Source organism: Epinephelus fuscoguttatus, linkage group LG18, assembly GCF_011397635.1.
Source record: "Epinephelus fuscoguttatus linkage group LG18, E.fuscoguttatus.final_Chr_v1".
NCBI lineage: Eukaryota > Metazoa > Chordata > Actinopteri > Perciformes > Serranidae > Epinephelus > Epinephelus fuscoguttatus.
In genome coordinates this window covers 40,233,600-40,248,517 of record NC_064769.1, presented here as the reverse complement: position 1 = coordinate 40,248,517, position 14,918 = coordinate 40,233,600, and the positions used below count along the sequence as shown (strand labels likewise).

General features: G+C 41.7%; 1 protein-coding gene across 1 annotated transcript in view; it reads left to right on the top strand.

The window, feature by feature from the left end:
* The window catches only part of LOC125905936 (scavenger receptor cysteine-rich type 1 protein M130-like), a 362,554-nt gene that overhangs the window by 14,882 nt on the left and 332,754 nt on the right, over positions 1–14,918 (top strand). The window contains exon 5 of the mRNA XM_049604264.1: positions 14,586–14,891. Within this exon, the coding sequence (XP_049460221.1) occupies positions 14,586–14,891 (306 nt within the window). The remainder of the gene's footprint in view (positions 1–14,585; positions 14,892–14,918) is intronic.

Sequence of the window (14,918 nt, the reverse complement as noted above, 5' to 3'; positions counted from 1 at the left end):
GGGTAAATTGACTCTGCAATAGACCGATTTTTTTAACATAATATTTTTTGTGGATGTGTATTTCTCCTTCACTGCATAGTTACCGTCTCTTTTAGGGGCAAGATGAGCAAGATAAATATTATATAGTTAGTGAGTAAAATGTTTCATCTGCAATGAAACTGAAGATTAAAAATGTTCTACATTGTCAGACTAGTTCCAGCCCAGTCTGACAAGCATGAACTGATGAAGCCTCTTGGATGAGAGGTGAAACGTCTTCGAAGACAAAACCAAGTCCAGTTGCATTCGATTCAATTGCTTTGAGATACGTTGTCTAAAGTTACTGATTAGTCATGTTTTTCCTCCCTGAGGCGCAACAATCTTTGCCCGTAGACTCTGGTAAGTTGTACATGCGCAGTTTGCTCCTCTTCAGTACATGAGATAGGAGCTGTCGGGGCGCATCTCTCCTGCAGCCAAAGCTGAATGCAGCTGATTTACGTCCCACACAACGGCCAGCAGGATGACGACACAGCCGTCTATCATAAAGTGCGGAGTTGCAAGACAGACAGCTGTCTGCTTATCTAACATTTGGAGTCTAAAGTATGGAGTGTCTGAAGTTAGCCTACTGACTGCGTTGGAAAACATGGAGTCACAGTAAGAAATATTTCTTTGGAGATTTGCATCAGCTGTAACCTCTGGCTGAGTAATCAAATGATTTATGGTGTGTGAATAACGTGTTTTAGGTGAATACCGTTACTTTCAGGCCCCGGTGTATTTAATGTTAATGGTTGTGGTTCATTTTGGTCAAACTGTGTGTCTGACTGTGTGTCGGGGTGGGAGGGGGTGAGGGGGCAACAAGTGTTCATGGATGCTGCTGTTTGGAGTGAAATATGTATTGAATGCCTCTGTAATGTTACCGCTGTTGTCAGAGTATGTTAGGTGGTCAGTAGAGCGCACGTTAGGCAGTGAAACTGAAAACAGATGAAGCAACTTCAGGCTTTAGTCTGTTGTCCTTTTTGTAAATTATGTTAACTTCATTAACTGCTTCAGATCCAGTTTAACCAGCAAGTCATTGAGAAATTTGCAGGCCAGAAGGAAAGATGTTCAACTAGTGCTAATGGCAAGTGTTTGGGCAACATTACTGTGTGTTGTTTTTAGATTTGTTTACTTTTTTGATGAGCTATGAAGTGCTGCTTCAGTTTGTTTGCCCCCCCACCCCCCCACTCCACCCATAGGGCGCTACCCACATAATCAGCTGTGTTGCTCATCCTACAAATGCATGATCCTTACAAGTGCGACATTATTGTAAAAATAAATAAACAGGCTTTCCAACCATATATAATACAATGCCAATTAGCACTGTAATAACAGAGGAATAGTCCACCAAAAACAAGTTAACCAACTGCTGCAGAGTTTATGTAGATATTATTTAAAACTTGTTCTACACAGAAAATGAACCATGGTTGATAACTGACAGATTGAAGTCATTTTATATTTTTTTTAGTAAACAGTAACACTGAAAACAGGTCCTGCATAACCAGACATCAATTAGTTAGCTTACGTTCAGAAGAGACCAGTCCATTAAGCCATGCAGTTGGGTGCCGTGCCTCCACCTCATCTGACCAACTAACTGCTGTGACTTGGAAGTTAAAAAATTAAAAAACTCATATTAGTGATCACACTGTCAGACTTCTAAATTAGGAGGTTAAGTTCAAAGGCCTAACACATAGAATTTGGATATTTACGTTCAGTGTAAGTTGGCCCTTGGTGACAGTCCGTCAATGGTCTGGCCTCCAATTGCCTCAAATTCGATGTTGTGACTTGAATAAAATTTTATTAATGTTGGTCACACATGTTTTTCACAGACACATAATTATAAATACTTGTGTCAATGAATTTCATAAATGCCATGACTTAAATTTGTCGTCTTTCTTACTTTGAGAGTTCAAATTGACGGGTTGCCACGCTGGAGCTGAACTATGGCAGCTGCTGGGGCTCGCTGGTCCAGCTTGTGAATTCACTGTTATACACTGAAGAAAATAAGAATAAAAGTCACTTTACGAATCCCCAAAGGGAAATTTAAAAAAAAAAAAAAATTCAAAAAAAGAGCAAACACTTGCTCCCTGGAAGTCTTTTGGAAATCCTTGATACAACATAGATCCCCCTCAGTGACAGCTAAAATGTTGAGTCATCTGATGGCAGGCTGGAAGAGGTTAAGTATTAAAGTGATGCCTGGGAGTGTTTGATGTGACTTAACACAAAGGTCAAAATCTCTCACACTTATGTCAATCTTACCAGCTCTGATGGTGTCTTGGCTCTTTGGTCTAATGGCCATTGGTAAGGGAGGAGGGGCTGCTAAGTTTTTTGGAGAGGCTCGATGAACTCTTTTTGCCATTTTGGGTGATCTAGGTAGCTTTTCAGGGAGAGGTGCAGGAGGGTCATCTTCCTCTGATGGAAGTGATGACGATGATGAGGGTGATGGTGTTCTAAACCGTTTAGGTTCAGGTCTACATATGTAAACCAGCATTTATTAGAATTTATCATCTTAATGCATAAATATTTGCAATACAGAGACAGATGTATGCCAACATTTCCCTCAAGGCAAATATGCATAATAGAAGCAAAAGTTACATTAAAATGATGATTTAATATTCAACAATGAAATATGTGCTTACTTTTTCCATTGTCTGACTTGTGCCTCTTCTGGCTCTTTGTCTGTGTTTAGGTCAGATGTTACACATGACCTTTCCCACCTTGCTTGTATTTTTACGATTGAATCTGTAAGCAACATTAAGCGTGTTAACTATTTATTCAACATACAATAGATAAGATATCATAGACAAGGGAGATGTACTGATAGTAACAAGTGACAATATCAGAAGAACATCAAAATATCAGAGTAAAATCCAGAAGCTATATGATTCACTTGCATTAAGGGCTCTACGCAGAATATTACCTGATTCATAGAGCACGTGTGCAGCAAACTGCTTCCACCCCTTGGTTGGTTGAGGGACAATCTTTCTTTGGACACTACTGAGGATTTTAAACTTATCCCTAAAAGGGGGCCACCAAGCAAGCCCATCTGAAAACCATTCCTTTGCCACTGGTCCAGTTCTGTTGTCCTCCTCAAAGACCACTAGTAAGTACATAGTGACCTAAAAACATAGCAAAAAAAGAAGAAGAGTAGTTTGATTAGTAATTAGTTTGATAGACATGCAAATACTACCTCAAGTGTCCAATGTAAAAATTTTCCCCCACTGGCTCCATTGGCCAATAGGTCAGACTTTTACTGGCCTTTGTATATTTTGACTGGCCCAGCAGACAAAAAATGAAAATAACTTCTTTTTGTATCTAACCTTGGTGATTTATTAATTGTATACATAATACATAAAACATTGAAGGAATTTAGGAAATTTTACTACTGTTTATGCAAAATATTGCGACTTTTTTCATGAAATATAAATATCAACGCAAAGATGACAAATAGCCACAAATGTTGAATTGAAAGAAAATGTTCTTAAAAAATGAGGGAAAAAAAACGTAAAATCTTGAAAAATAAATCTTTAAAAATGGAGGGAAAAAGTCATAATATTTCACCCCAAAAGTCATAAAATTTTAAAATTTTAATTACTAAATGAATGTCGGTTTCTTGATAATATGTGTAAAAATGTGGTATGTAAAAAGAGAAATGTCCTCCGCTCGTCCTAAACTGTATACTGGCCCAGACAGGCCAGTTACTGGCCAATTAACTTGCCCTACACAAGCTTTTACTGGCCCTGGGCCAGTGAGCCATCTGTTATGTTGAACCCTGTACCTGGTACAGGCCGTTCTCTTGTGTGATGCATAATGTCATAAAATAGCGGTTGATTAAAAAATCTTACAGTGACTACTTACTGTTCAGGTAATGAGATTGGGGCACATCATGGGATGAGACTTTGGTGGTTGGAGAGGCAGCAGTGAGGACTTTGACTTGGGGACAGACAGACAAACATGTGAGATGGTGGACAAGCAAGACACTGAGAGATGGTGGATGGGCAAGGTGGTTCAGGCCAGTTGATGTAAGGTCAGTTGATATGTATGAAGGGCACAGCAACAAATTGTCTTCCATGAGGCATTAGGAAAACCTTCCCTTCTACCAGTCCAATATTGCAGTGCTGTGTCGTGTCCAAGAGGCCATCAACTAAATATATGCCAAATGTACATGAAGGTGTGGGGTATTCAAAGAAGGGCTCTTGCTGGGCAAATGTTGAGTAGACCAGGTATACCTCCTCCCTCTCAGCAAATATATTTCTGATCTTTGCTACCTTCCCCTGAATGTACACATGGCTGTTGGCTTGATCCAGTTTAGGGGTGAAGAGCTCTGTGCTATATTGGGTGTACTGTTGTGCACAATGAAACACTGGTGGCAGTGGTCCAAATGTGTGCTCTCTCCTTACACCAAAACTTTTCACCCTCTGCATTTTTACAAGCCTCCTCACAACCTGACAGCAGGGAGATTCTGGTTTCCTGACAAGCTTCTTTAACTTTTGCATAAGATTTTCAGACTTGAAGGCACTGAAGGAGTCCAGGTTTCCATGCAGCTTTACATCTTGTGCAAGATGTACAAGATTGTGCACATTGTAGGAAATGTACATCTCACCATACAGCCTCCCAAGGTGCTGCACAAACAACACAAGAGCTTCATTTGCATAGTCAGTGTACTTCTCAAGCAGTGTAGTGTTTGACAGAATGAACACTCCGACAAAAAGAAGTAAGAAGTGTTGGTATACTGCTGTATGGAGGAAGTCTTTAAGGAGCACAGGACCAGTATAAAGCAGAAACTGGTGAAATTCAGAGGCCTTCCATCGGTCTACCTCCTTCAGGGATCTTGGCCTTCGTGCAAACTCTGCAGGTACATATGTCCTGACCTTTTTGAGCTTCTCAGAGAGCATCTTCACTTGTAAACCAGAGAGCCTGCAAGCCAGTGGACCCTTGAGCCACAGGTACAAGAGTCGCCTCATAACACCCAGGCACACAAGATGCATATAATCTAATGGGAACCCACTGACCATGCCCAAAGATGTGGCAACCAGAGGTGAAGACCCAAGATGACGCCCTTCATCAGTCATTTCCTTGAAGTCCTTGTCAGTGCGGAGGTGGGCATCAGTTTGAGGTAATATCACCTGGTTGTTCGCATATTCCCCCTCCTGAACACATTTCTCACACCCTGAGTAGCCTGTGTGTCCTTTAACATTCTTCAAAAATGCTCAGGCAGGAGCATCACAGACCATGGAGCACAGCTGGAGCCTCATGGTGATTCCTTGGAATGTAAATCCCTTCTCCAACTCAAGGACTTCAGCTACAAAATCTTCCAGGTAGTCATTGAGTGATGGTTTCTGTGTACCACAAAAAAAGTGCAATTAGGAATGGCTGATGCCGGGGGAGGTTCTTGATGACTCCAAGAATGGGCCAGCATTGTGTGGAAGAACTTTTAAAAACTGGCAACCCATCAACATTCACTTGAAGTTCTAGGCATACATCACTGGCCAAGTTGCACATATTAACCCTTGCCCTGGATTTTCTGTATTTACCATACTTCAAAGACAAGGAGATAAAATGATGATAAGAACAAAGACCACAATGATGTGCTGAAATCGTCTACCATTAAATTAAAAGTTACAGGGTAACAGAAACTCCTGTAAAGTAAGCTAGCAAGTAACGTTAACGCTAACTTAGCAAGCAACTGCAGCTGCCAGTGGAGACTGTTTCAATCCAATGAATGACAAATAAAAAATACAACCATTTAAAAAAGTCCTTAAATTACCTTAGACTCGGGGTCTGTAGGCCTCACGTATTTGCATTGGAGTTAGAGCAAGACGACGGTGTATCAGCGTGTCTGGTCTGACCGGAACATTTCAGGTCAAAGGTCAAAGGTCACACACTTTTTTTTAACAGTCTATGACAGTAACATTAGCTTAGCAGGATGCGCCCCTGGACCACGGGTGGCAGCTCCGGGCACTTCCAACGAGTGCTCACGGTAACCAGATAAGCAGATAACGTCAACTAGGGAGAATAAAATGAAAACCCTACAATTGTAGCCTGTTAGCTAACATGAGCTAAACTAGCTAACAGCTAATGAAAGATAATGTTAGCTGGTGGGGACCTGTGCTAAGCTATATACACCCAGTCATGCCTCACCACTCACCAGGAACCTCTTTACGGTCACAGAATAAACAACATAGCTATTTTCTGCCAATAAATTCCAATTAGTTTACCTGAAACCAACTGATGCTACAAGTGCGACCTGCAAGCTCAGTTCCAAAGACCGTGGAGATGAAATCCCGCCTCCCGTGGCAACTTCTGTATGCGGGCAGGTATGGGCCGACCCAAAGCCGACGTAACAGAGACGTTTGATGAGCTCGGACAAAAGAGTATTAAATTTGAATATATCCGCATATGCGGCTGACGCTTGTCAGACGTTATAAATCAAGGGCCGATGTGTCGTCCTTAGGCCGACGTCGGCCAGATGTATGTGTGCTGTCTGGGAAGATGGCCAACAGTGAAGGTGTGCTGCTGTGCTATTGGTTAAAAGTGACCAGCTGACAGAACAGCTGATTTCTTAACTGACAGCCTCAGACAATAGGCTCGTTGGAGATGAACTGCACCTCGCCTGCAAAGTAGACAAGAGCAGGCAGCCACAGCAGGGGGCGGTGACAAAAAGCCGCGGTGAAGTCGGACAGTTTCCAGCAGCCTTCAGTCCATACAGGAAGTCACAGTCACACTCACATCCAGTGTTGCCAAGTCCGCTTATTATAAGCAACTTTGGGCTTGTTTTTCTGTAAAGTCGCTTACAAGTATTGGTATTCGCGGGTCGTGTTTTTTTTGGGCTTGTCTCTAAAGCATAGTTGCTTATTTGGGCATGTTCCCAGCTCCATAATAAGTTGTCAAGCAGATATTTCCAATATGTTATTTAAACGTAGGATAGTTTGTCTTGCCTGTTCCCTCTGTCCCTCCCCTTTCCCCATGCACACAGGAGACAGCAGAGTTTTTTCCCACCCGCATCCTGCTTCCAATTGGCTCTGACCCTGATGGCAACGAGTACTAGCCAATCAGAGGCAGAGCAGGGTAATGTGTTTTTTTTCTGGTTTGGAAAACATCAGTCCTGTAACTAAAAGAAAAAAGTTAGATGAGTGCATAAAAGGCAATAATAAATGAAGAATTTGTGAATTCAGGATGATATTTATTTGTGTGCGCAATCTGTACCCAAACTTTAAAATCCATCCCCTCGGATTGTAAAACCGTGCACACAGTTTATTTATTTTTCTCTCCTGGTTGCTTATTTGTCTCACGAGATCTGGCAACACTGCTTACATCCTGTCTGGAATGATGTCATTTCATTAAAGAAGTGATCAGACCCATATATCAGTTTGTTTTCAGTCTCCAGTTGTTTTAATTATGATAGATTAATTTATTAAAATGTTTTACAGGTGATCTGTAGTTTATGTTCATGGTTTATCCTCCATTTGATATTAACTGTCCTGTAAATCAGCATCATATCAGTTTGACCTGTCCCCTCAACTACACAGGCTGAATACACTGTGTTTGACTGTAAGCTTCATATTTTATACAAGACAACAGCTTTCATTAAAGTTACAATGTGCAATTTACGTGGTTGTTTATTAGCAAATATCAACTATTGCTTTCATAAATATATATTTACTCAAATGGAAGCTTTCTCATAGGCTTAGAGTGATTTCTCTATATATACACAGGCAGGGCGCGGTCTGCCCTCTTGTGTCGCCATATTTGAATACAGTGGCTGAAAGGGATAAACACACTTTGCCTTTCACGTTAACCTAGAACTTGCCGTCACTGGAGACAGAGAAGGTGAAGATCAATCCGGGGCGCTTCTGCGTGAACCTGCTTTGTACTTTTATGATTCTGTCGCACTTTAAATGGAGGACCACACATATGTTTTGCCCCGTAAGAGGGAAACCACGCCACCAAATAAAAGAAAAAGATCAGATAAGCGAGGACGGGACAAAACGCGAGTGAATATCGGCGTTGCTTATTCCAGGTGGAAAGAACTCCTGTGGAAGAACACTCTGGAGACGCATATATTATAATCGTACCAACCTGTATTTGATGCACTGTGCCGTGACTATCACATAAACATGTTATTTTAGCATTACTGTGCTAATGTTTGCTCGTGTTACCAAAACAATTAGAGATAAAACACTCCTAACATAACGTTATATCTCACAGATAACCTATATGTCACTGGTAAGCTATAACATATTGTAGCGTCCGCCAGGACGTGTGGAAAGGATGACGCAGTTATTCGGCAAACCACCGTTTATTACTGAACAGTACAGGGGTCCGTTTCACAAAGCAGGTTTAACAAACTCTGAGTCTAATCCTGAACTCTGAGTTGATCTACTCTGAGATAGGAAACTCTGAGTTTCCGGTTCCAGAACAGCTGATTTGAATCAGTTTAATCAACTCAGAGTAGTTTTACTTGGAGTTAAGCGCGTGCACCACAACTATAAAAAGCCAGCATCAATGGAGCCCCGATTTGACGAGTCACCATGGCAACGGGGAAGAGGAGGGCTGCGTTTTTCACCCCAATAGAATTAGAAATCTTAATGCGCTCATACGGCGAGTTTGCACATGTTTTCAAAAAGAAGTGCAACACTGCTGCAGCTGCAAAAGAGAGGGAGACGGCGTGGGAGAACATTGCTGCTCGGGTCTTGAATGGTAGCCTATTCATTTATTTCATTTAGGTGCAATCCCGCGGGGGAGAGGCGCACTTGGCAGCAGTTTAGGATGAAATGTAAACACATTGTTCAAACAGGTAAGACCTCGGCATAATCTCATGGGGGTACCTCATTTTGATCATGTTTTACATTGTAAAGTAAATATTAAGTGGCTGTTTGACTGTGCAGTTGTTTTATCCCCAACATAATGCTGTTTTCACACACATAAATGTCTTCTCATCTATATCATGTTCTGTTAAATAATTAAGCCTATTTAAACTAACACATACTTCTACTGAGCCAGCAGAAAGAAGGCAGATGCCTGTAAAACGAACACACTTTTCTGACCACCCTGCACACAGTTGCCTTACTCAAGTGCTCAGCATCTCTGACATTGTACAAAAAACTTCCATTTGCAAAGAAACGCAGCGCAACACACAATATCTGCTGGGATGTGAGAGCATGACTACGACTGGTAATGTTGCAAATGTAAGGACGGATTAGGTTGTGTATGTAGATGATGGACTGTGACGTGAAACGGTACAGCTCAAAAATATAATTGTCTGGAAATGCTAAAACATCTATGCGCGGTCTGATAACCATCTCCCGACGAATATTTAATTCTCTACGCAGTAATTCTGCACCTTCATCCACGGGATCGTTATCAAAAGGACATGCCATGTTAGTGAAAAAAGTCGCCACCTACTGTGCCTGATGGACTTCAAATATACTGACTCTGATTTTTTTTTAATGATTTTTTTAAATGACAGACGGCAGAACTAGGCTACGCCAAAACTCGCCTGCTGACTGACTGAATGAGGAAATCAAATGGAGTGTGTGGCTCTGAAAGAGGGCGGAGACAGAGAGAAACTCGAGGTTCATTGAGAAAAACCTGGTCCCGACCAGGTTAGGTTCATAGAGTCTGTTACTACGGTAACTGACCGAGAGCTTAAGTTACCTCTCTCTCTGAAACAGGCTAGAGTTACCCCTCTTTCTCTGGTTTGAGTTACCTCCCTTTTTGAAACGGAAAACTCAGAGTTTCCCTCATTTCAGGGTTAACAGACTCTGAGTTTTCACTAAACCTGCTTTGTGAAACGGACCCCAGGTTACTGTTGGCCATAACTACACCAAAACAACCAACAAACAAGAACTTAGCTGTAACTCCAACTGTACACTCCTGCTGTCTCCTCCAGCTCGCTCATACACACACCAGCATGCACACTCACACAGCTCTCATCCCCGTCACACTCACACCCCGCCCCCCTACCTATACTCATTCAATCCCAAACATGCCATTAACTCACAGAACACTGACATTATAACAGAGCATTTACTGCAGGGTCGCTACAACATCATAACATGGTTTAGATTCCTAAATAAATATTCACCTCATCGCTAGATAGGCCTACTCCTGAAAAACTTTACAAACTCGTGGATGATGCCATCTCTGTCTGCGCAAGGCTTTTTGTCTTACGAGGCCACCGTCGCTAACCCGACAGGAGGGGAGCGAGTGAGCCCTGCAATCTAGAATTTGACCGCTGATGTCACTGTTACTCACCATTTTTACACACTGAGGCTTTAAGGCTCAGTCAGATACAGTCAGGGCTTCACATCTGTACACATGTTATCCCACTGACCACCAGTCTCTGTGCTGCTAAATGCTTCAAGAATTAAAACAGTCCAGTGTTAATATACAGTAGACTCTGTATAGTTTATGATCAACTAGTCCATACCCAGGGATGTGTTATGTATAGAGGAATAAGACATCAAAAACAGTATATTAGAGGAGATGCAAAATCAGAGCACTGTAAATGCACTGTGTAAAAAATATTAATGTAATACGTCAGAGCAAGTCGGGATGAAGTCGGACACAAAACTAACCACCATGCATTGTGCGCCGATCGCCGGCGATCGAATCTGCGCAGGCCTGACTCAACTCGAACGAACCTAGTGACAGCAAGCAATTGTGAATGAGTGAGTAAGTGAATGAGTGAGTGAGTGAGTGAGTGAGCATGCGTGTGAGGAGTCCTCCCACAGATCTGTGTGGAGAGTTGACTCTGACTGTGTTCACTCTGGATCTGCTCTGACAAAGTGTGCAACATCACATTCCTTTGCCTACAAGCATACAGCCTCCATCCTGATACCATTTTTAACATGTATGTTTCATAATATAATCAGTATGTACAAGTAATTGCCTTTCAGAGTCCACAGCATGTGCTTTAGCTCACATTTGTTTTAACGAGCCATAAACTGTCAACGCTGTTACCTTTCCACAGTAACAGGATTTGACATGTGAGTCACAGGGATGATCATCATAGATAGCTTTACTGTCTTTAAAGGTCAGCCTTATCAAATGAAAACATTTTTAAAAGTCATCATGTGAGTGTTATTCAGCTAATGTCCACAATATGATGAAACTGGTTACTTGATTTACTGTGAATGAGCCCTTTGATATGTTTGTATGGTCTGGTTGTTCTAAGTCCTGTTTAACTGCTACAAAACCCTTTTTACTATTGGTTACTATGTTAAATAAATGAAATGCTGTTAAATCCTCCTAAATTAATAACACTTGAAATATGACTCACTGTGTTTTAATATGTTAATTACCAACATAAAAACAATCTGTCTCAATAACAAAAATGATTCCAAAACACTTGTCAATAATGCGTGCATGGAACTGCAACAACAACAACAACAACAACAACAACAACATGAGACCTCTTAGAAATGTGACGTGCTTCACTGATACAACAATACCAATCAAGTGCAGAACAATACCCTGTGACTTGGGAGGGGAAACTTCATAGTAGTGTGTAGACAAAGATGTTCAGTGTAGGCAGTAAAATGTGTATCAGCTGTTACTGTAACAGGGCTGGCAGTCAATCCTATTGTTGGTGTTAATTTCATAATGTCAAATGTCAAAATGACGATTAAAAGAGACTTTCAACTCTCATCATTATAATTTAAACTATACTATATTTTGGACAGTATTTTCAACTGTTTTTAATCCCAGGCTACTTAAAAAATAGAATTTGAATAGAATAGAATTGATAGAATTTGAAAATAGAATTTGAATTTAATTAAAATTTTAAATTTCCAGAGTTGAAAAGGCATCGATTTTGTTGAATGACCCACAAGCTGTTGGTGATGAAGTGATGTTGGAATTGTTGTGAGTCCAGTTTGAATCGGTGAATTGTTGTTTGATGACATCTTTTTATTTAGTGTCCGGTGTCTTTTATCTCTCTCTATACCATGGTCTGGGTGAATACTCGATTCTGATTGGCTGCAGGGTGTCCATTAAAAAGTGTTGTAGGACACCTAAAAAGAAGTTCCGGTCAAATAGCCTGATTGTTCTAAATTATTGCGCTGGCTCAAATACTAGTTGGTAACTGTGACAACAGAAACTCAGAACATACATTAACATCTGTTATTTCGCAGTTTATTTGTCAGAACTGCAAGACAGTGGACAAGACATGAGTGATTTTATAGTTTCCTTTAACCTATTTGGGGAATTTGATCATTTTGAAGACTGGGATGCAGCAGAAGAGAAAGAGAGAAGAGAATATAAGAAGAAGGAGATGCGTCACAAGGAGGTGACACCGGAGGAATTGAACAATTTAGAGGATGACAAGGACGAGGTAAACACAAAGAAAACCACAAAATGGGCAGTTAAAACATTAAGAGACTTCCTGGCTCAGAAAAACATGGACATCAACTTTGAGAGCTACGCTGCTACTACTCTCAATGACATTTTGCAACTGTTTTATGCGTCTGTCCGGTCGACTAATGAAGGAGGAGAATACAGTGTTGCCAGTTTGAGGAGTTTGAGAGCATTAATCGCCACTTAAGAGATGTCAACATCATCAGCGACACTGTGTTCAAGAGCAGTAACGCAGTTTTTAAGGCGATACTGAAGCGTTACAGAAAGAGTGGGAAAGACACCAGCTTCCACCATCCTCGTATCCCTGAGTCGGACCTTGAGATAATCAGATGTTCATCTGCGCTGTCTCCCGATACGCCCCTCGGCCTCGTCAGAAAGGTGTGGTTTGACATCCAGCTGTGTTTGGCTCGGCGTGGAGGGGAACCGTGAGCTGACCATGACATCTTTCAGCATCCAGAGAGACGAGGATGGCGTTGAATACGTCAGCCTAGCGCATAATCCTGACACTAAAAATCATAAAGATCCAAACGACCCACACAAGCAAAACCTAAGAGGTTTTATGTTCGCAAGGCCCGGGGATCCCCTGTGCCCAGTAAAACGTTTCAAGAAGTACATCTCTAAATGTCCCCCAGATGCCCCCCATCACCGTGGCATCTGATGTGTGCAGGCTTATTGGGCTCCGTCAGTCCAGGAGAGACGAGAATGGAGCAACATTTTGTCGTCCCGCAACGTCCCAACCAGCAGTGGTCAGGGTCCACAAACATTAAATCTCCGTCCTTCAAATGCCACTATGATGGACATGCCAGTATCTCTATCAAATTTCACGATCAACAGCAATGTCGCATTTAATTTTAAATAGTTCGTCGCCTGTCTTTCTGTCTTGCTTACCTTACTTAGGCTACTTACTTGCTTGATACAGAGTGAATGGTGGATAATATTTATAAAAACGATTTAGGATAGACTTACTTGCTTGATACACATTTAATGATCAGAGTGAATGGTGGATAATATTTATTGCAATAAAAATGATTTTGGAAACTTTCTGTGGACTTTGATTATTTGAAACAAAATTTCGCATCATCCTCTGGACACACACAAGCGGTAAGAGGTGCACTTGCCCTCTGAAATGATACTTTGTATCACGTAACATAACGTTAAGCAATCATCTCACTTCCCTCCACTGATTAGGCCTAATACAACAGCTGCGGCCGACTGAGCTGCAGGTTCTGTGGCCAGAGCCGGTTACCTTGGCAACGCGTCACAGCGAGAGATATTAAATAGTCCACTCAGCCGCTTCTTGTGAAAAACTTACGATTTTAAGGGTAAAAAACAACATTAACCTATTTAAGCAATATCACACATATTGCTTTTATACAACAGTCCAACAGTTAAATAAGCAAGGCTGATTAAGAAATGTTGAAAAATGAGGACAAAATAGATCATTTAAGCATTTTATTTGTCTTCCGCCAACAAAAATAGTTCCCTCAGGACTCCGCTGTCACCGTTGCTATGTAACGCAGACATGGTGCGCCAGGCACTTACTCTTTATACACATTTATCTGCACGTTTTCGTTAATTGTGCAGCCGGTGAAATAAGACTGGTGACTGCATGGTGGACTGTGGCTTCACAGGCACAGCCGACTCTGCCTTCTGATCTGACAGTATATTGGTTTTCTCCAAGTCATTGAGCTCCGCTGATGAAACACTGACAAACCTGGATGTGTGCTCAGATGGATTCAGCTTCTCCTCTCCCTCATCTTCCTCTGATGACCATTCATAGTTCAATTCAAAACTTATTTTAGGAAATAAATCCACATTTTTGGCTATTTGACAGTGGATGAATTAATTAGCCTACAACGCAACTGCTGACCTAACTGACACTGACTGTCAATTTTGATTTGATTGTTGATTGCAGTCAGCTGTGAGGCGGAGTGATACATACACAGTGAAATAACCGTGATGTTGTACTCCAATATATCACGGTTTTACTGTCTCTTGACCAATCAGATTGCAGGGCCGGAACTAACTGTTGTATAATAATAATTGATTTAATATTTATTTCTTTCGTAAGTGACCATGGTATAAGCGGGATAATGCCCTTCGAGGTGTCCATTATCAGAAATGAATGGACTTCGCGGAAGCAAGTCCATTCTCTTCGCGTCACCTTGTCGGGCATTATCCCTTACCTATTTTATCTTCTATTATCTCTCCAGACTCTGTCAGGCTGGTGAATGGGACCAGTCTGTGCTCAGGCAGACTGGAGGTGAAGTCTAACCAGAGGTGGTCCTCAGTGTGTGAAGCTGACTTTGACCAGCAGGATGCAGAGGTGGTCTGTAGGGAGCTTGGCTGTGGGGCTCCTTCAGTCCTCCAGGGGGCGCTCTATGGAGAAGTGGAGGCTCCAATGTGGACCAAAGAGTTCCAGTGTGGAGGCCATGAGTCTGCTCTCCTGGACTGTAGAAGCTCAGGCTCAGATAGAAACACCTGCTCACCTGGCAAAGCTGTTGGACTCACCTGCTCAGGTAGAAGAGGAGCTGCAGCTTTGATTT